The sequence below is a fragment of the Filicampus tigris genome, chromosome 4 (assembly GCF_054856515.1).
Source record: "Filicampus tigris isolate MCC_2025a chromosome 4, RoL_Ftig_1.0, whole genome shotgun sequence".
Lineage (NCBI taxonomy): Eukaryota > Metazoa > Chordata > Actinopteri > Syngnathiformes > Syngnathidae > Filicampus > Filicampus tigris.
The window spans coordinates 19,587,731-19,609,204 of NC_141220.1; the positions used below are offsets into that span (position 1 = coordinate 19,587,731).

The window sequence follows — 21,474 nt, forward strand, 5'->3', positions numbered from 1 at the left end:
CAAAATGTGTCAACAAAGAGAGCAGCTGACACTAAACAGTGGTGTATTTATTGAATGAGTTGTTTAATTAATGCATTTCAAGTACTCCAAAAATGACATCTCTTTGCACAATACAATTGAATTTTTTTGTTGTTTTTAGTAAAAATGTTCAAAGTGAACAAAAATTTCCAATACTGTATAAAACACAGTGAACATTAAAATCAGACAGTAGTGTTACTTTTTAATTGTGAATTCTTTCGGCCTACATCACCTACAACTCAAAATCAATTTGGACATTGCAGTGCACGTTTATCTAAAAACTTTTTTTTTTTAAACCAAGACTACGAAATGAAAAGAAAAGTAAATTTACAGGCATTATTCTTCTGCTCTTCTAGCCAAACCATGCCACAGGATAACAAAGACTAAAATGAGAATGTCACATTAAATCCATCACACTCAATTGTTTTTATATCATTGATGACAGTGGAGAAAAAGTATCATAAGCAAACTCCAGTTGAACTAGCACATACAAGAACATAAATAACTTAAGAGATTTGTCACATATGAACATCTTTGAATTGGAATAAAATAAAATAAAAACAAATCAACAGATGTATCAAAATGCAATTTTCAGTTTTCAATGAAATGCAAATTTTCGAGGTACTGTACAAGTTTACACGTTAAATTCTGGAGCCAAGAATGACATTTAAAAAAAAAAAAAAAAAAAAAATCCACTTTTTTTTGTACAGACACGACACAAGCCTGATTCATCCATCATGTGACATTAACTGTGACACTTTTCTGCAACCCATCCACAGCAAAACATGGAATTATTCCAACCCTCGGGACAGTGTTGTAAGACATTCGTTATGATTTGAACTGCATGCACTCCAAATGGAATAATGTCTATCTAAACTCAATTCAGACTAGTAGGCAAAAAATAATGCATGAAATATATAATGAAAAAAATGATGTCCTTTATTGTTAGTGTCAAGCGAAGACTGAACCATGCCCGGCTGACAGGATCAAGTGTTATTTTGTGAAAGGAAAGAATGCCTGATGTGAAATGTGTCCTTCAAAAAAAAGCCTGCAGGTGCTTCCTGTCACCACAACTGAGTCCGGGATAGTGGCGTAGCAAAGTCAAGCTGTGTGAAAATCTGCTTCAACAAGACTTCCTTCCTTTTATTACCACATTAAAAGTTGTCAGCATTGTGTTGAGACACATATTACAGACCAAAGTCAATCAAGAACACTCACATTGAATTAATGACTCTGCATGCCCAGTTCTTAAGTTTTGCTATATGAGCAATGGAATGAAAAGCCTATTTTTTTTTTTTTTTTTTTTTTGTTAATCCATCCACACAGTCATTTTTAAAACTTATTTCCGCACACATTTCACTAATGCTCACCTCTAAACTAAGCTGCCACTTTCTCATCTCCTCAGATTCAGTTAGTGGTTATTCATTCTTCATATAGCTAAATCAAATTGGTAAAAGACAAAAAAAAAAAAGGATGACAAGCAGAGCGATCGTTCCCCTTACACAGCACAAGCAACATGTTAGCAAGAAATAAAGCAATGGAAAGACAACCTTGGAAAAAAAGGATATGGTGACTTTGCTCAAATTGAGAATCAAGCAACCCAAAGTGAACAAGCTCCACCTGATTGAACCACCGCAGAGAGGACCCGACGGCATCAGATGGTCGGCAACAACATCCGAGGAACTCCTGGCGACTGTCGTGCCTTCATTTGTGTTAAAAGTCCTGAGAGCGCTAACCAAAACATAAAATAAACAAAACAAAAAAACAAACAAACCAAGAGAGTGAAGAATTACACATTTACAGTAGAAGAAATAGTTCGTTTTTACTTATGATACACTAAATATGTACAGTCACATGCAGGAGACTGTCTGCACAAGAGACCGGAGCATGTGTCCTTCGCCGTTTTGGGATGTGTGGAAATCACAAAAGTGGCGCCAATCCCCCGCCGAGTGTCTCGTCTCGCTCTTGTGAGTGGCTAGAACGGCGCAAGAAAAGCACGCAACGACTCACCGGCAGCCACGGGCTTGTCACTCGAGACGACATCGCAAGAGAACCAAAACACATCACTTAACACTCCTTGGCACTCCTTCCAAATGAACAAAATAAGATGACGATGGCAAAAAAACCCCCCAAAAAAACAAGCTCGATTGCGCGCCAATTGAGTCACTGGATTTTTCTCTTCTTTGCGTGTCTGTAAGATGGAGGATGCGGTGGTGACTAGCAACCATGTCGGGCTTTTCTTTGGATGGAGTGACGCTTTTAAGTTTCCCACTGTAGGCACAAGGAGGAGCCAAGGCATTGGAGGGGGTGTCGGGGGAGGGCGGGGTTGGTTTGGGGGTTCCCAAGGGGAAGGGGGGGTGGATGTCTCAGCGTCTCATCTGCCCCATCTGATAGTTCTCTCTCGGCTGGCGGTGGTGTCGCTGGTGCTGCTGCTGGGCCTGCCGCTGAGGCTGCCTTTGGGCCTGCCGCGAACCGCCGTGGCCGCCGTGTTGGGACTGGTGCTGCACCTGGGAGCTCGCATGCTGCTGCGCTCGCCGCCTCTTCAAAGTGCCTGTCGGGGGGAGAGAAGACGCACGTTGAGGCGTGAGAGAGACGGGAACGAAGACTTAGGGCTTCATTTATAAAGACAACAAATAACGTTCATTCAATAACAGATTCCACCCGACCAAAATAGTTTTTTTTTTTTAAGGCCAATTCTGATATTTGGCAGAAAAAAATACAAATTGGCCAATTATTCAAAAAAATTTAATTATAAAAACAGGTACATACACGCACTTTTTTTTTTCCCCCACTGTCATGTGGTATTCCACAGGGTTAACTTTTAGGCCCCCTCCTGTTTTCATTGCATTTTCTTCCCCTGAGTTTTCAAAGGGCCTATACCATGGAAAATCTACTTTTTTTTTGTTGCACTTTTAGGCATGTTAAAATGATAATTCATCACCCAAAACACCCCCAACGAGGTGTTTTCCCATCCCTGAGCATTCCTACTCTCTAAGCGCCAGCTCTGCCGAATCCAAGAAAATCATTGGGTCCTCAACCTTATACTTGTAAGATTGAGTAAGCCATACCACCCCTGCAGACTTAACACAAGACCACTTTCTCCGAGCAGCCAGCAGGATGCCTGACATGCGTGTCCAGGAAAGTGGCGCCACGAGCGGCCACCACAGGCAAAGTGCCGGCCTCCCTGGCTGTAGTGCCGCTGCTTGGATTTTTTTTTTTTTTCATCCACCTCTGTAATTTTTACTCCACATACAGCACTTAGCTTGCGGCAATGGTTATTTTAAAGTGCTCTACAAACAAAGGTGAATTGAGAGTTGAGTTATAATGCCTCATGAATTAAGATATTTCAGTATAAGAAAAAATATATATTTTCCTCCACTTTCTGCTGTCAAGGTGTAATTTGTAAAAATATCACAAATGATTAACTAAGACCCTCAAGTAAAAACTGCTTTAAAAATGTTCATCTTGTTACCGATTACTCTTGCTTTGGTTCTGAATGTGGAGATCTGCTCAAGGCAGGAGCGGATCTATTCAAGTGGGTCGCGGGGCTGTGGGCCGTCCCCAAATTATGGAAAAATCCCAAACTAAAAATTAAATTAAATAAAATCCCCGCTAAAATGAGTAGAATACATAATGCTGGATTGATTGGTTTTGAATGTAGTCAAATAGTCCGAACTCACCTGGAAGTGGTTTAGGGGGAGGAAGCTTGGGGTTACTGCTGGGTGTATGTACGCTACAGATCTTTATGAAGCCCGCCATGAGCATAATGAGAGCGATGCCCATCAGCAACACTGCCCACCAGTGGGCCTGGAAATAAAATCAAGCAAACAAACCCTTTAACGGTTAACACAACAAAAATCCCTCAGGTGTCTAATAACAGGCAATCCATTGAATTTTAAGGTTTATGCTAGTTCTGTTCATACATTTTTAAGAATGACATTCACTTGCAAGTGAAAAGGCATTTTTGTGTGTTCAAATATGATTGAACACAGTCAAACAAGAGTGTACGGACTATATTTCCCAGGAAATTCAATAAAAAATACACCAGCTAGATATCTTATCAAGGACATAGCACAAACATTTCAAAGAAGAGAGCGAAAAGGAAAATGTGTCATTCACAGGTGGTGAGCGAGCAAAGCGTTTTTTTTTTTTTTTAAAGGACTAGGTTACAAAAATGCTGGAATTAGGATGATTTGTATTTTACCATGGAGCCTATTTATTTCATTTGGCAAGGACGCCCAAAGTGTATAGAAAAGCCGTACGGGAGTAAATTCCACGCACCACAATCCACTCCGCAATATTCTCGTAGAGCTCGGGGTTGAAAATGGCCTTCTTGAGTCGAGCGAGCGGACCGTCCGCATCCACCAGGCGACACTTCATGAACACGTCGCAGTAACCCTTGAAGTCGTTGCACGGCGAGCCGGCCGGCAGGGTGGTCACCTTCTTATTGAAGAAGCGAGCCAGACGCTCCGACCCCGTGCTGCTGCACGTGTTGGGATTCACTGGAGAGATGAGGCCCAGTCAATTAGAACACCGGCGCACGGCATGCCGTCCTACGGGCACATATGAAGTACACGACTCACTCTTCTCCATGCAGCACACGTGACAAAGCTCCGTCTCATCCTTTCCTTCTTGGCTGGCGCACGTGCACGCTTCGAGTCCGTACTTCTCGCAGATGGAGCCGGAGCAGCCCTGCGGGCGGGGAACGGGGGAAAGGTCAGCCACGTAACGGCGGTTGCGAATCTCCATGGCTTCTTTTCCTCGAGGCCAGCTGTTTGCGAGTCGCCGGTCCACTCACCCCGTTCAGACAGACTTGAGTCTCGCCGTGACAAGCGGTGAAGTTGGCCTTGGGTTCGGACGACGGGCACTGGGGGCTCACTCCGTTACACATGCCCTGATGAGCGCACTCCGACTCGTCCCTGCACTTCTCATTGCGTCCCTTGTAGCTGCACTCGGGGGTGCAGCAGGGACCCTGGCTGGGACTGAGGGCAAAAGTGCAAGATGCTGACTCAACAAGATCTCAAACGACGGTCCGACAATTAGAAACGGACACAAATGGCAACGTACCTGCAGACTTTGTTGGGCTTTAATTTGCATTTCTTGTTATCAGCCTGGTTGGCATCATAGCAGCACTGGTCCCTGCACTGATCACTGTAGCCACAGTCACACTCCTCTCCTGGCTCCACGAGGCCATTTCCACAGATGGGCTGGCCAGACTCTGGTCGGAGGGGAAAAAAATATACGCAAAGATGACGTTTGTTCCTCGCAACGCGACACCTCCAATAATCGAATATACACCCTATGTATACCGTGCTGCGAGTAATCATCCACTTTCACCTAAATTGCCCGAGAATTATTCATTAACTACAAATAATGCAGAAGGCTTACATTTCCTGGACTGGATTTTCTAATGGTGCAATAACAAGCGTGCAAAATTGTCAACTTGTACGTGTCCGATTGCATCTTTTGACGCGCTTACCAATGTGTGAATTGCACCTTCAAATAGTTTGGAATGTATTAACTACTGTATTTGTAAAGGTGCTGGTCTTGTTCTTGATACAGATAGTATGATATTTTTTATATTTTGTCTTTTATTGTGATTGCAAATATCACAATAAAAGACTAAATACAAAAAAAAAATAACTTCACTCGCATCAGCACACAGCCTGTACATTCTGGCAGGGGGACTAATGACAAAAATCAGCCTTGTGAATGTAATAGTAGAACTCCCGTCCCCCTTTTTTTTGGTAACTATTGAAAAGGTAGTTCATGTAAACTGTCTCCTATTGAACAAATAAATTATCAAAACCAATCAAATGGATCTTGGTCCATCTAGGCCAGCGACGTACAGTGATAGGCAGAGCAATTAAATACTCTTCCACTAGATGGCACTTTACTTTTGTATCCACTTTGTGTGACATTTTTGTTTGGTAATGTGTCATGAGACTTTTTTTTTCCCCAACATGAAATATGTCACTTGATCAACCATTAATTCAATTCCTTGTTAATTTTGCATACGCGTTTAGTATAGTGGTTATTCAACCTGTGCACCAACAACAGCGTTTTGGTGTAAAAGGAAATGTTTATTTCAATAGTTTAATTTAAAAAAAAAAAGAAGTTTGCAGTAAACAATATATCTTGAGTACAAAGGTCTCTGACCTTTGACACTAGAAGACAGACATTTCTTTTTCTTGACTGCTAACATTTACAATGATGTTACTAGGATGAAACATTATTTTGTGATAATTTGTCAAACACTCCCCCCGTCTGATATTTAGAAAGGATCCAATTGAGTCAAGTAAAAATAGCACTGCACTAATGCCAATATTAATTTCAAAGCCGTTACCATTCTAATAGGTTTGTGTTCTGGCCGCATACATGCATTTACCGTCAGTACGTACCAACAAAACAGTTGCTTCTCTTTTTCTCCAGCACCTGGCTGATGTTGCGCACGCTGCAGATGGAGAACTTGTTGTTGTTCAGCTTGTCTCCCGACGTAGCTCTAGCATACATTATGTAATTGCCCTTCTCCTTTTTGTCTTGGCTCTTGGATTCACCCGGGGTGCACTCTGATCCAGAGTCATGCTGTGTATGAGAGAGAGAGAGAGAGAGAGAAAAAAAAAAAAAAGAAAACCAAAGGTCAAAAGAGGATCAGGAGACAATGATGGCCACGCTCCATTTAATCCTTCTTGCTGCGAGTGAATGTAGTACACGAGTTACTCACCGGGGAGCCAAAGTTGTGCCCTACTTCATGTGCAAAGGTGATATGGGAGACTTTGGGAGGTACGTGGGAGGCGTAGTTCTGGACAGTGATAATGCCTGTGTTGAGAGACTTCTTCTTTCCATCGGAGTACAGCTTGCTTTTTTCACAGATCCCTCCAGAACTCCCTGACGATGATGATAAGCACATTTTTAAACAAGCCTCCCTCCAATGCACGCATGTAATGCTATGAGATAAGAAAACATTCCAAATTGTATCAATGTTTCATGAGGAAGAACATCTCCGATCCCTTTTGATGTTTGACTCTAGTTTCCATAACAACCTGAGTCAGTTACGATTTCAAACGCCGCCGAATTTATCTGTTTATTTATTTTAGCGGCGATACATTGCTCACTGGGCATTGAGCTCACACTCTTTATGAGTCATAAATTCTTGACCACTGACAAGGGTTAAAAGATTGCTGCGATGATGTAGAAATCACAATTGCTCACTGTGGGCAAAAAAAGGCAACGTTTTGCTTTGCAATAATATGTTCTATGTGCTTCCTCTAATCTAAACAGTAATCTGGTTAATATTGCGTTTATGAAATAAGAATTAAGCAGATTGTCATTTTTTATCCATCCCTGCCATTTTAGCCTTATTTATCGCCCCCCCCCCCCCCCCCCTCATTGTTGACTGACATTGGCGTCAAACTGCCCCCCGGGCTCGTACTGCGAACGTCACACGATGAAAACGGATGGATTCATCTGTTTAATTGTTATTTCACAAACGCAGTAATAATCGCAATGCCATATTGGAGGCACATAGAACATATTATTGCAAAGCAATGTTTTGCCTTGAGTTCCCCTTTCAACCCATGGCCAATTGTTTCCAGTTACTGCACAGTGATGATGGCTGTGTGGTACCTGAAGGGGCTCCCACCCAGGCCAAACCCAAGACGCCATCATCAAAGTCTCTGTCGGTGAAAACGTAAGCCAAACAGTAGTCATCGTGGTTCTGCTCCGAGTTTAGCTCCAGGAACTTCTCCACTCCGATGTTACCAAAGCGAAACGGGTTGGATTTGTCCCTCTCATCGCTGGTGGTGTTTATCTGTGTGGGAGGAGGAGAGCTTTTTTTTTATAGCAAACTATGACGGAGTATTTTCGGCATAACAAAGGAGGTCGAAAAAACAATAGAAGACTTACCCTGATTCGTTTAACCATGAAACTGATGTTGCGAATCCCTAAGAAGTCTGTGCCCTGATAGATGGCATTTATGGCCTTGACGTGACTGGAGATCTGAAATGGTGAGACAACACACAAACACATAAACAGGAGAATTTGATGAAATGTCTTGTATATTTAGTTGCAGCTATCAACTTCAATTTAAAAAAATCTATATGTATATATATTTGCAAAATAATAGGCAATTAAAATACAGATTTCGACTGGCCAATGTGTATTTTTTTGTTCCGTTTGACACTGCGGCAAATCAGGACTGTAAACAGTTACCTTCATCTTTACATTCAGAAATTGTAAACTGTCATCTTCCGCAAGCTACTTCATGTAGGGAGTAGCATTGAATGTTCTGTTTTTACCCCGAACTTTTTTTTCTTGGATTTATCCATGGTTTAGCCTACCAGAAGGCACGGATTTCTGGTGAGGTTATAGCAGCCGCTAGCTCCGGTGTAGTCCCGTGCCCGCTCCTCTGTCTCCATTGATATCCATCTGTCTGTATTATACTGCCCCCAGGTGGCCAAGACGTGCACACCAGAAGGAGCAGCACTATATCATTTAATTGAAGAAAAAAGGACGACAAAATATATTTTCTTTACTTTCTATTTAATTATGTCATTGCTGTATGTTGTTATAAAGTAAATATAGATTTTATAGAATGCTAGTTTTCCTCATTACAATTTATTTTAGTGTTTTTTTTGGGGTATGGCTGTGGCGGATTAATGGAATTTCCATTCATTTCAATGGGGGCAGCATGAATTGGACTCACGCCACTTAATGTCTGCAATGCAGACATACTGAAAACGTTTTAGCCATTAGGTTTGGTATGATGTTGCATGAGGTGTATTAACGCGTATCAACTTGACGTTTTCGATGAAGTGTGACGAACGGCTTCGAACAAAGACAGCTCGACATGTTAATTAGCATGCAGAAGGTGCAAAGAGCAACTGTCGTGAGTCATTATGGCGCGTTACGCAATCGGCAGTGCGTTATGAGTGGCAATCACGTCCTTAATCCCACGCCGGGTTTATCTGTTTAGCTGCGTCTCACCTGAGCGATGACAGCCTCTCTTGTCTTGTAATACTTGTAGAAGAGGTGATCTGTTTGGATGAAGAGCTGGCACGTGTTCTTCTCAGCCTGCGCCATCCTCTTCTTTCTCAGCATTACAGAGTCATTAAGGACCGCCTGACTGTGGAGTGCCTGGTGTGACAGAGGAGGAAATAGACTGCAGATAAATTAAACATAGTATACTGTAAGGGCATTTACAACCAAACAGCAGCTGAATAAATCATGTCGGATATTTCTGCCCTCTAGTTTTAAAGGTACGCAACCTTCATGCAACATGCATTGCTTCCATCCTATATATGGCTCACGAAAGAAAGAGGACGAAATAATGGCAGGAGCATTTCACGAGAACAAATTGAACATACTGTGTGAATTGAGGATGACGACGTCACGCTATTGTCTTTCATTATGGACACACAAATAACCTCATGAGATCCAGTACAAGTGCTGCATCTAATGTTCTGCCAGCATTTTTAATTCAGCTACAGGAGACTCCAAATGTAAGATTCAGCAACCCACCACTGCAAATGAAAACCATAACAATATTGATAATAATGACGTACACGGTTGTTTGTTTTTTTTGTTATAGTTTATTTTTTAATAAGGCGTTGCCTGGTCGATCTTCTTGCCTTGGCTCTCGAGCAAAATATTGAGATATACGTGCTGCGCGGTGACAGCGGACAAAACTAAATTCACTTCACAACACGCAGCAGTTTGGCAGACGCTTAAAAAAAAAAAAAGAGGCTTCAAGTTGTTTATTGGCACGGCCCGTTTTAAGTTTCATGTCAAACTAAACATAAAACAAAGAGAATTATTTACACATTGTGTGTTGATAACAACCCAAATAACTTTGCCGTAGGAAATTAATGCTAATATACAGTACAATGCAAAACACAATCGACACGCTAATAAATAGCATCGGTGTTGCGATATAATACGCCTTTGGGCGATGGATATTTGAACACAAATGGTGGAGCCACGTGTGGATGTAACAATACTAAGAGGCCTATATTCCTTATCCTCAGCAAAAAATGACTAATATTATAGCAGCCTCTGGAGTCATTTAGTTGTTGAACACTTCATTGAATATGGATGTATTTCTACATTCTACTACGCTGTGGTAGAGGCGCTCACGCCAGAAGGAGCTGTACAATTAATTAATCACTATGCGCAAACTGTTAAAATCTTTATTCTTATTTAATTATGTTATTACGGTATTTTTTTAAATAAAGTGCAATACTACAAACAGTGTTATTTTTCTTATAAAACACATCACATATATAGCATGTTGGTTGTTTTTCAGGGAGATGTCACGGGAGAATGACTGGCATTTCCATTCAACTCGGTCAGTGTGAATTAAAGCAGCAGATTACAATCTTTGTAAAGCAGAATATTTGATTGAACTCTTGTATTGGATCTCCTTAGATCGTGTGGTCATAATGTTGTGGCCGGGCATACATTTCCCTGGCCGTGTTTGCCAATGGGAGAAACATACCAGATTCACCACTTTTCTTTCTGCCGAACATTTCGACTGCAAGCGTGTGGTGACGTTCACCTTGGACGGCTCTTCGACAGCGGAGGCCTGGTACTTCTTCATCTTCTCAAACACCGAGCTATCAGCACAGCCTCCCGCCGGGCCGTACTTGTGAGGGTAGTCTAAGTGAAAGAGGCCGAAACAACACTGTCAGGATTATGGAGACAACGTTAGCTACTTAACCCTCTGAGTCACTCTGTTTGTGATGCTATTCATGATCAGCTAATGGGTGTCCTTACACGCCACCTGAGCCTCGGTCACGTTGTACTCCTACTTTATTTACTAAAAATTCCTCTCATATTTAACACCGTCTCTATGTGAAAGGTGATTAGAAATGAAACGTGGGTGCTGCTCACTGTCCCGACCAATGTTGCGTAGACAGTTTTAATGAGGCAGGACCCCGAGAGAAAGATCATGTTACTCAGCTAATGAGCAGACTGAGTTGCCCTGCTTTTCAGGGGGGGGGGGGGGGGGGGGGGGGGTTCACACCAATCTGCCTACATCAGATCAGAGAGATTAACTTTACACTTTCGGATCGCACGTATTCATATGCAATCAGTAAATGACACAGAACCGCTTACTGCACGGCCCGTTTTGAGTAATTGTGAGCGCGCAGTTGTCAAGGACTCACGTATGTCGTCCTCGTGGTACATGACAGAATGGAAAGGCACATCTTTGCCCTCCAGGTATCGCTCGGTGGGCTCCACGTAGTAGTTGCCGTGGTAACTCTGAATGAAGCCCTCAAATTTACCATCCACGATGGATCCATGAGCAAGTGTCCCTTTCTCACCTGCGGAGACAAATTACAGAGGCATTTTATTTGAAAGTGAGGGGAGCAAGAAAACAGACCACAGGAGCTTTATTTTTGGGGAGTTTCTGATCAGGCCTGCTTCTTTTTCGGGCTTCCTACCATCCTCTTTCAAAAAGTCACTTATTGAGCAACCCTTGCTGCCTTGTGACTGTGTTGGAAATGTTGAAATAATCTGGTCATGCTACTCCCTTCAGTTGCGATAGCCTTTAAACATGCTTTGCAGCAGACTATTCTTTGACTCATTTTCTTGTGTTGCAAAACTGAACCAATTCCAAATGTTTGACGAAACTCAGCATCTTTTCTACACTACCTTATCTCTATTTGCGACTAAGCTGTCGGTGTAATCAGTGCGCATAAGATAGGATATTCTTTGGGAGACTATGGAAACAAACTATGGAAACAAGTTTTGTTTTACTTCATATTAACTCATTCACTGCCAAACAATTTCAGACCCTCTTTTACCCTAACGTTTGAAAAAAATAGGGATGTTCCGATCAGGTTTTATGACACTGATACCGATCATGCATGAGCGAGATCGGCCGATATCGATACAGATTCCGATCAGATGGAAAATCTGTATATTTTGCCATTTATTTATGGTGACTATACTGCGCTGTGACAGTAACGCATCATGCTTAACAAGCTGCAGCATGCGTGCCATACGCCGTCTGCTCGCCTTGACTTTATTCAATGCAGTGAGCCTCGTAAACTCACCATAGTCTCCCAATTGCTTCTTCTTCAAATGTCGGATTAAGTTGGTTGTGTTGAAACTTTTGGCCATGCTCCCCTCCGCGAGGTACCTTTTCATGGCATATACAGTATTACAAGACGCAAACTCCACACAGCAGAAATTGCTACTACGTTCACACCAACTGCGGTGGGAGCGATTCTGGCGCCGCGTTTCAATTGGAGTCAATGTAGCTCGCGCGCGCGGGCGGGCGCGGTTGCTGCGGCGCGGCATGAATGATGCTCTTGGAGCGGTGGGATTTCGTCGCGTATTAAACAAATCAACTTTTTGGCCATTTTGTCTCAGCGGCCAATCAGCGGCTTTTTTTTTTTTTTTTTTTTACAGTTTTTATCGCGGCTCTGTTTGGCTGTGTGTGAGACGTAGTCACGTAGTATGCCCGATGCTGGTTTGCTGCCACGAGGCGGAATGGCAAAAAAATTGACTTGTTATTATTAATACGCGACGACGTCCCACCGCTCCAAAAGCATCATTTATACCGCGCCAGCCCGCGGGAACTACATTGACTCCAATTGAAACGCGCCGCCAGAAATGCTCCCACCGCAGTTGGCGTGAACGTAGCAGCCTCGCCTCCGCAGCGAGCAGAGGGGGAGGGACACAACACGGCTGTAGGCTGCGAAGAATGAGCTGCGGGTGATCGGATGTTTTGATCGGCAATAAAAGGCTTTGATCGAATATTGCGGTCACGTCATTTTTCGCGAAAATCGGACGATCATGATCGGAGACCGATCGATCAGAGCATCCCTGGAAAAAAAAATATAAATAGGTTCTTGGGTTTGAATGGCTGGACTGTGAAAAGAGTAGTAAATTCATCAATGGCAGTGAATGAGTTTAATAAAAATAAAACTCCGGCTGACCTAAAAGTCGAATTCATCGATTAGTCACGTTGCCTTAGTAATGGTTTATGGATCTTTGTCATGAAATATACAGTACACCAACCAAGCACGACATCAAAATGATCACTCGCACATTGCAGTAATATCCAAAACAAGAGCCGGATCAAATATTCTGCAAACATAAAGTCCAATCTGGATTGATGCTGTCAGAGAGTTATTATTGTGTAATTGTAGTTTGCAGTGGTGTAGAACTGTACTGCACCACAGCTGAGATGTGTTTATACAGTGCATTTGTTTGGCTCCATTAGTAACAAGAGAGTCAATAATATATAAACAGCTCTCAGTCTGCTGCAGTACAATTATACACCATCGGAAACTACAACCACATTAATGAACATATTGCGAAAAGACTACTCCTGAAACTACCAATCAAACTGAACATGAATACTTTTGTAAAGGCGGAATATTTGATTCATCGCTTGTATTAGATCGTTTTATAGTTTGCAAGTCGATTTTCTGTCGAATGAGGCTGGTCCGAGCATAGCACGACATCCCTTTAAGGGGGACTTTTCTCACCGTATATTTCTCCAGTGTAGATGTGAGAGGTATCATACGTTGACTCTTCTCCTGAAACTTGCACCTTCAAGTCTGGTGTGAACAAGCTCGTATCTCTCTTCATGCGTAAATTAAAATGCCTGAAAGAAAATAAAGAGGCAATGTGAACAAAACAGCATATTTTTAGCAATGATCTAAAATGCTTGATATTTTGCGGAGAAGTGTGCTTGTGGATTTGGATTCAAATTGGGCCTCACTTAAGGAGATTGATAACATTCGCAAAGCCTTTGAGGAAGAGAGAGAATGCAAATGAGAGGGGGAAAGTGAGAGCATTGCTTTTCTGTTGAAGAGAATTTTTATTCAAAAAGGAAGGGAGAAATAAAAAGTAAACATTGGGCCTCTTTGGACATTCACGAACGCTCTTTATTAGCTAGTGTTAAGCAGACAAATTAACACCCACGTTGAGCAAAATGAAATTCTGCATGTATATACACAAACCGGTAAGTAAGAACAGACTGAATATTCCACTCATGTTTATCCACTGGTTCTAAATGCAACGCAGTAAAATAAATATTCAGAGGGACAATTGTGTGCCTAGCTTTGTCAAGGACAATTCAAGCGGGAAAAGAAGCTGGCAAAATCTTTGCTTTTCAAGGAAACAGCCGTCTTCCTTCCGTGTTCTGCACAGCTCTTATCATTCTCCCGCCTATTAAGCAGCGTCTGAGGTTGGCAACAGCAGGCTCTGCTCCACGCAGGAAGATAAACGGTCGTTGCCGAGCTCAGAGCCAGATGGTCACGGAGAGTGTGGACACGCTCGTACAAAAACACGCCACCTCCTCATCACAGCAAAAGAACAACTAAACATCAACATATTAGGTTTAACATAAAGACTTTTTTTTTTTTACGACTGATTGGTTCCTTTCTCAGTTGAACTGCACGAGAAACTCCCCAGCAAACGGCCGCCACCGACGAGGCGGCGGGCTTCGTGCGCGTCTACGTCTAGCTGCGCAGCGGCTACGATGATCTATCAAATTATTGTTTTGGCTACAGCGGTACCTCTCCTTACGAACGTCTCTTGATACGAAATTTTCAAGTTACGAAATGCCTCGACAGGAAAATATTGCCTCTTGTTACGAAAGACATTTCAGAATACGAAAGGTAAAAGCATGAGGTGCTACTCGCAGCTGCAGAGTTTCCTGAACGCAACATACTCATCGCTGCTCTGCCATTGGCTATTACCTAGCATCTTCCTGGCATCCCATTGGCTAAGAGGGACCTCTTCCGTATGCCTCTATGTGCGTAGATAGACAAGTAGATATATACAGTATATATGTGATAATGGCCCCCGGGGGCCATGAGGTGTTCCGATATACCACTGTATTGTGCTACAGTGAAAAAGTCTAACCCCATATTTGTGTAATCAAAGAACAATATATCAACAAAATTGTGTAGCAAGCTAGTGACAGAGCAGCCACAGGCATTGATTAGCTCACAATGAGAAACACTTGGGACAACATAATGAGATCTAATACAAGGTCTTGTAACAAAATATTGAAAAATATTTGATAAGCTTACCTTTGAGTGATAGCACCATAATTGTATTTACGTTGCATGCTAACGCTATTATAAGTCATCATTTTAAATGCAGATGACAGCAGCTGTATTATCCATTAAATAAAGCACATTGCTCATTAAACGCTTTCTCAGCCAAAACAAACGCTTTAGTTCTCTGAGGACGGATTAAAGGCGATGATGTTTTGACTTGTCACAATCCTAATTAGCACCCAATCAGTTTGCTCTGATGTCATCTTGATACGGCACACAGTCTCTAAGCAACAGGGCATATATTGCCTTGCCCCCTTTTTCGCTGCACTATAGTGGCTTGGTTCTACTTGCTTTAGTTTGAGGTGGTCAGTTTTCCATTGCTACTGCCTCAGGAGTCACAGAAATAATATTAGCAATGAGACACACGAACAAAACAAGAACACCTTGAGACTACAGCAGCAAAGACGAAGGCGACTGGGAAGTATAACATTGGGAAGTATAACATTGCAGCAACTGAAGCTGAACCAGGGTAAGATATCATTATGATGTTATTTTGTTCATTTCTAGCCATGTGTACTCAAAATCTATCAACGATATTATGGATGCTATGGCATTCAGACATAGGTAAGGATGCGTTACAGTCCCCGATTTATGTACCTGTATATATAGCATTCCAGCTTTCAACACTTCTCTGGGTCACTTGTTTTTTTTTTTTTTTTGATGGACCTTACTATTGTCTTACCACTAAACTAGTGTTAACTATTTCAATAAAAACCTAACAAGTGAAGCACAGTAAACAAGTAAAAGCAAGTATTTACAGTGTTTAAAATGAAAGAATGAAGTGAATAAAAATATAAAGCATGTCACAATCATAGGCAATGATCCAGCAATTAAGTCGTATGTGCTATTGTTGAAGGTCACAGTGCTCCATTGCTCACTGAGCATCCAATCAGATTGTTGTGATTTCACTACCTAGATTAGTCACAGGCTATGATATGCTGCAATTAGTGTGGTACAGTGGTACCTCTACTTACGAACGTCTCTTCTTACGAAATTTTCAAGGTACAAAAAGCTTCAACAGAAAAATATTGCCTGTTGCAGCAAAATAAATTTCAGGATACGAAAGGTAAAAAGTATGGGCTGTTACCCGCAGTATGGGCTGCTAATCGCAGCTCCAGAGTTTCCTGAACGCAACACACTCATAGCTGCTCTGCCATTGGCTATTACTTAGCATCTTCCTGGCGTCCCATTGGCTAAAAGGGACCTCTTCCGTATGTCTCTATGTGTGTAGATAGATAGATGCAGCGTCCTCGTCATTCGCCCCTCGGGCCATGAGGTGTTCCCATAGTTTTACGTGAATTAGAAACGCCTTTTTTTGGTCCATACAAACAAAGCAAGAGATAATAGAAAAGTATGAAAAAGGAATGCGTTTGGTCGATCTCGCCAAAGAATATGACTGTAATGTATCGACAGTCGCCACGTTATTAAATCAGTTCTTTACAAAACGCCAGGCAAAAACCACTTCTGAGAGAGAACATGAACCAAAGAGGGCAAAAAGCGATGAGGACAGCAATTCAAAGGTAAACAACCATCATTTCTATTCTTTACTCTATTCTTTGTTTTTTTACATTATGCACAACTCTCATTTATTGCGCAATAATCTAATTGTAACATGTATTTGTTACATGTTTTGATGCATTTTTATGCTTTGTAAAACATTTATGTCTGAATATTGGGGGTGCTTGGAACGGATTAGGGCATTTACATGGAAAACACGTCCCTACTTACAAAACTTTCTACTGAAGAAATTTCTTCCAGAACCAATTAATTTCTTAAGTAGAGGTATCACTGTATATCAATCGGCGATAAAGCCCACTATTACTTTCATCCTTTGTTATTGTAACAGAGCAACAGTACCACTCAGCAGTCACACCGAATTTCCGAGGTGAATCATATCGCTTGATAAAAGTGCGCACTTTGCCTTTGTCATTTCACAGTCGTGCCACGAACAACACAAGAGCCAAAGCTTTGTGGAGACAGGAAATCATCAATTGCTTTATACTAGTGTGATAAAGTTACCAAAGAAAGATTCAGAAAGGTGTCACCTAGACATCCATTAGCCATTGAGCATGTCTAGGATGGAATTAACTACGGAAAAATTGTTTTCCCTTACACTTTTAAGAGTTTGCTCATACTTCCAATCAAATGTAAACAATATAGACATAGATGGTTGCCCAAACGGCACATAAGTAGGATTAAAAAATCTTTAACACAAAACATTTGTATTTAATGTCAAAGTTGACCAACCTTCCATGCGCGTGAAAATCTAAATACAGGAACTGGTCTTCGTGGGAGAGCGCCCTTTTGGCCCTTTGGTGGTTGCTGTGTACCAGCTCTGTGTCATAAGAAAGGCCTTCATAGTGACGGATGTACTTGTTGAGGGGATTCCGGTAGTGTCCTGGGTGGAGGCAAACAGGAAGACACACAGTGTCTCTGTTAGTATAGGCTTGTAAAATGTTTAAGGCAGAAGTAATCTCAAGTTTATTAGTCAATAGCAAAAAAGATGACCTTTGGGACTTCCCTTTTTCAAAATTGAAATGTTCCATTAAATTTGTACTGTTTGACAATTGATATTTTGCTTTGCCAGAGTGGACATGTTAAGCTTGACAACATCCAGCTACACACACAAAATGAAAAAAATGACGACTCGTAAGTGTAAATATTTACTCTGCACCTAGCCAATGTTTTCAGCCTCCACTGAACTAAGAAAATGCTGGTAGTAATGCAACGAAAAACATCAGGTTCCTCAAGGGCCAGAGTGCACAGCAATTCAGTATGATTATGCAAATAGAACATACATGGTCAAATGACTCATTTGATCAAATAACTTGTTGTGACGAGTAAAACCATGCACATTTTTCATTTATTATCATTTAAACACTTATTACGCACACTGTAGTTAGCAGAGCAGTGTAAGGGACATGCCAAAATCACATACATCCAATGGAAAATAAAATGATATAAAATGAAGGAAACACTGTTTAAGAGACTTGTCATTGTATTGCAGTGTTAGCAAATTTTGCAAGTTTTGCCACTTATTGCCATCAAAGTTTCATCATTTTGTGACATTTTCATGAAAACTGAGTAATTCTGATTTGGGAACCAAAGGCATTTTAGAGTGAGACCGATGTACTGGTATGACAATGTCTCAAAGCAAAGCTATAAATCATCAACTAAAAAACAAACCACATTTGTAAGCATCATCATCATCATTTAAATTTTCAACACGAATGCTCAAATTTAAGCGTTTTATCTAACACAATGGCAGCTATCTGTAGTAGTGACGCTTGTCTTGTCATCTTGTCAGTGGGACAATCAAGCAGGCGCACAATAGACAAGGTTAAAAATATATGAAAATTAGCCAGTGCTGAGTTTAAAAAATAAAATTAAAAAAACGATTGCATGTATCTCACTAAAAAGGAACTGTCTTCATGGCTGTGCTCAACAACAACCCCCAGTGTCACAGTATAATTATTTCTCCACATGAAGAGTGGGTGGAGGGCATGAAGGAGAATGTTGCTCGAGCACCTCCACCCGTTTATGCCACTGCTTCACGGTGCAAAAACAGCCCGAATTCCATTTGCACAAAACACGACAACAACGCAACTCTCAGAGATGTGCGACACGAAATGACAGCAATGCAACCCTTTGCGGTGCGCTGTATTGTATTTGCAGTCGTATTATGGCAACAGAGCTAGACCTGCAGGAGATATTTTCAGTAAATGTGATTCTCTGTAATTACGCCTGAGAGACGAAATTTCCATCATCACGAGTAACAATGTAACAGACGGTACAAGTAGACCGAGCTAGTTCACTGCTCATGAGCATTATGAAAAATTTAGGTGTTAACATTAAATTTTTCATTGAGGTGAGTATGAGAAGTAAAAGCCGTGACTATTCTGGAATATTCTAATTTTTACAAGCAAGAGACATTCATGCCACTTATGTGAACAGTCCATCATATTGGAATTTTTGCATGAAAGTTTACAACCCCAAACTGAGCTTTTAATTAGAAATTCCATGCAGAGAAAAACTGACTTCAGAGCTGACCTTTTTTTTTTTTTTAATTAAATGTTGTGAACCAAATAGCATAATTCTCAAAGTCATTTTAACTTTCTGTCAAAATATCAAGAAAAATAATAATTTGCTTATGAAAAATTGCCCAAGTCCTGGTTACCCACAAAGATTGAGTTGAGGCGACTCAACTCTTCTTATTTGTTGACATTGATTTTTTCCTTCTGAAAACAGTTTTGTAAATGACACTGACATTGACTCCCAAGTACTGCACGGGCATGTATCAAGTGTTTTACGACAAACACACTAATACACACCAGCAGTATAATTAAACATGACAAATAATCGAAAAACAAACAATCTTTCAATAATACGTTGTCGCTAGCCTTATAGCCCAAGTCATTTTTAGTTTGCTGTCACCATAAAAAAAAAAAAAACATGTGGTTGCTTGAAAACATGTTTTTCTTTGTCTGTGTGTAAGTCATGGTGATCAATAAAGATTAAGTTGAGAAGACTGTTTGATGCTTTGTTTTTTAAACATAAAAACGACACTATATAGTTGACTCCCCTGTGTGCTGTCTTGTAACAAGTGTTTAATGACAATAATACACACTGACACACACCCCAGCACCATATGATAGCACTTAAACATGAGAAATAATAAAAAAATGAAAAGTTTAAAAAAACAAAACCAATGCGGTAGCTTAAAATTGTGTTTTCTCAAGTCAGTTATCCACAAATAGAGTTGAGGCAACTACACTAGTCTTCATTGTTGCTATTTTAAACCGTATATAAAAAACACATGTAGCAAGTCTTATACGACACAATCACTTACAACAGTAGTATGTTTGAACACTTAAACATGAGTAATAAGCGAAAATGAACACCGTTTTCAATCGTATATTGCCCTAAAGTTGATATATGCAGCCGCGTATCGCGTTAGCTATAGAGTAATATTCTTTTATGAGTGTGAGCACTTGGGACAAAAAATAAAAAATAAACTTCACCATAGCTTTCGTGTGGATTGTTAAAATGTAACATGACTGTCAAACTAAAAGTGCACTGCAGAATGACTTTAACGGCGATTGTGTAAACGAAATAGGAGCGAGCTCTCGGTAGCATAAAGCTAACGGTTCGTTGAAAGCAGCCAGTCGGCATCTCCCATCTTCTCACAACAATGGACATCGGCGAGATAAGCACAATAATACAACATAAACCAGGCGAGAAGGCCGGTGACAACACGCGGGGCGACATGAAAAAGATTGTTATTTATCAAAGAGCCGCCCGATTCCGTGCAAGACTTCCGCCGTGTCTCGTTTTCAGGCGAAACCAAGGCGAAAAGGGTGCAGTCCCCTTCACAACAAGCAGGCCCCACTGATCCCCAACGTTAGCCGCGAAGTTAGCTTAGCTAGGCAGCCTTTCGGCAAACCCCTTATCCACATCTTTTATTTGCGTAGTGTTTCCCTCCCTCCCACAAAAAAGCTTCGCTCACCTTGAGTGTCGTGCAGCAAGTAGGCGAAAAGGACAAGTTTCAGGAGAAGCATATCGGATAGCTCCATTGTTAAAGCATTGATGCCGTTTGCACTTTATTGTCCTAGTTAGATAGGCGCAGACGCCCTGTGTGTTTATTGCAGCTACCACTCGTCGCCCCCTCGCTCCTGCGCGCTGACGTCACGCGCAGCGCAGTTGCTATCCCTTCCCCGAATGCGTCCAGGATCCCGGACACTTCTCATTAGGTACACTTACACGCATTTCACTACGTCGAATACAATCGCACCCTTAATAATGCAGTTTTAATTGGCATTGTAAATTTAAACAATATGATTATTGTTATTGTTTGAGATGTACGGTGGAAAGGAAACGGGCCAGAAAAGCGAAAAACAACGTATAATTGACGTCCAACATAAATAAATGCATACATATACATATATACATACATATACATTATATATATACATACACACACATACATATATATTATATATACACATATATGTATGTGTATATATATATATATATATATATACATACACACACATATATATATACATATACATATATATACACACACACATACATACAGTACATTATATATATATATATATATATATATATATATATATATATATATATATATATATATATATATATATATATATATACACATACAGATACATATATAGTGGGTTACCCACACCCATAAAAAATATTTTTAATGTTTTTTTTATTTGGAGGGGAAAAAACCCTCAAATTGGCAAAACGGTTGGTGCTGTAAAAGTATGCGGTGCCTTGAGAGCTACAATTTTATTTTGTGACTAAACTAACTCAAATTAATCGCACCTCAAATCTAATGCAA

The 21,474-nt window shown here is 40.9% G+C and overlaps 1 protein-coding gene across 2 annotated transcripts; it reads right to left on the bottom strand.

The window, feature by feature from the left end:
* Nucleotides 1–26: 26 nt before the first annotated feature.
* LOC147148849 (disintegrin and metalloproteinase domain-containing protein 10-like) lies at nucleotides 27–20,829 on the bottom strand. Of its 2 annotated transcripts, none has more exons than XM_086029121.1 (16): nucleotides 20,611–20,829; nucleotides 17,352–17,502; nucleotides 13,521–13,639; nucleotides 11,184–11,342; nucleotides 10,514–10,674; nucleotides 9,004–9,153; nucleotides 7,924–8,016; nucleotides 7,645–7,828; nucleotides 6,743–6,906; nucleotides 6,420–6,603; nucleotides 5,086–5,236; nucleotides 4,817–5,000; nucleotides 4,602–4,710; nucleotides 4,300–4,520; nucleotides 3,699–3,825; nucleotides 27–2,569 (listed from the first exon to the last, which is right to left on the bottom strand). In XM_086029121.1, exons 1-16 carry the CDS (start codon nucleotides 20,675–20,677, stop codon nucleotides 2,385–2,387), a joined length of 2,409 nt encoding a protein of 802 aa, XP_085885247.1. In that variant the 5' UTR covers nucleotides 20,678–20,829; the 3' UTR covers nucleotides 27–2,384. The 2 variants fall into 2 exon arrangements, with proteins under 2 accessions (XP_085885247.1, XP_085885248.1); XM_086029122.1 differs by having other exon boundaries at nucleotides 10,574–10,674; nucleotides 20,611–20,827.
* Between the last annotated feature and the right edge of the window lie 645 nt (nucleotides 20,830–21,474).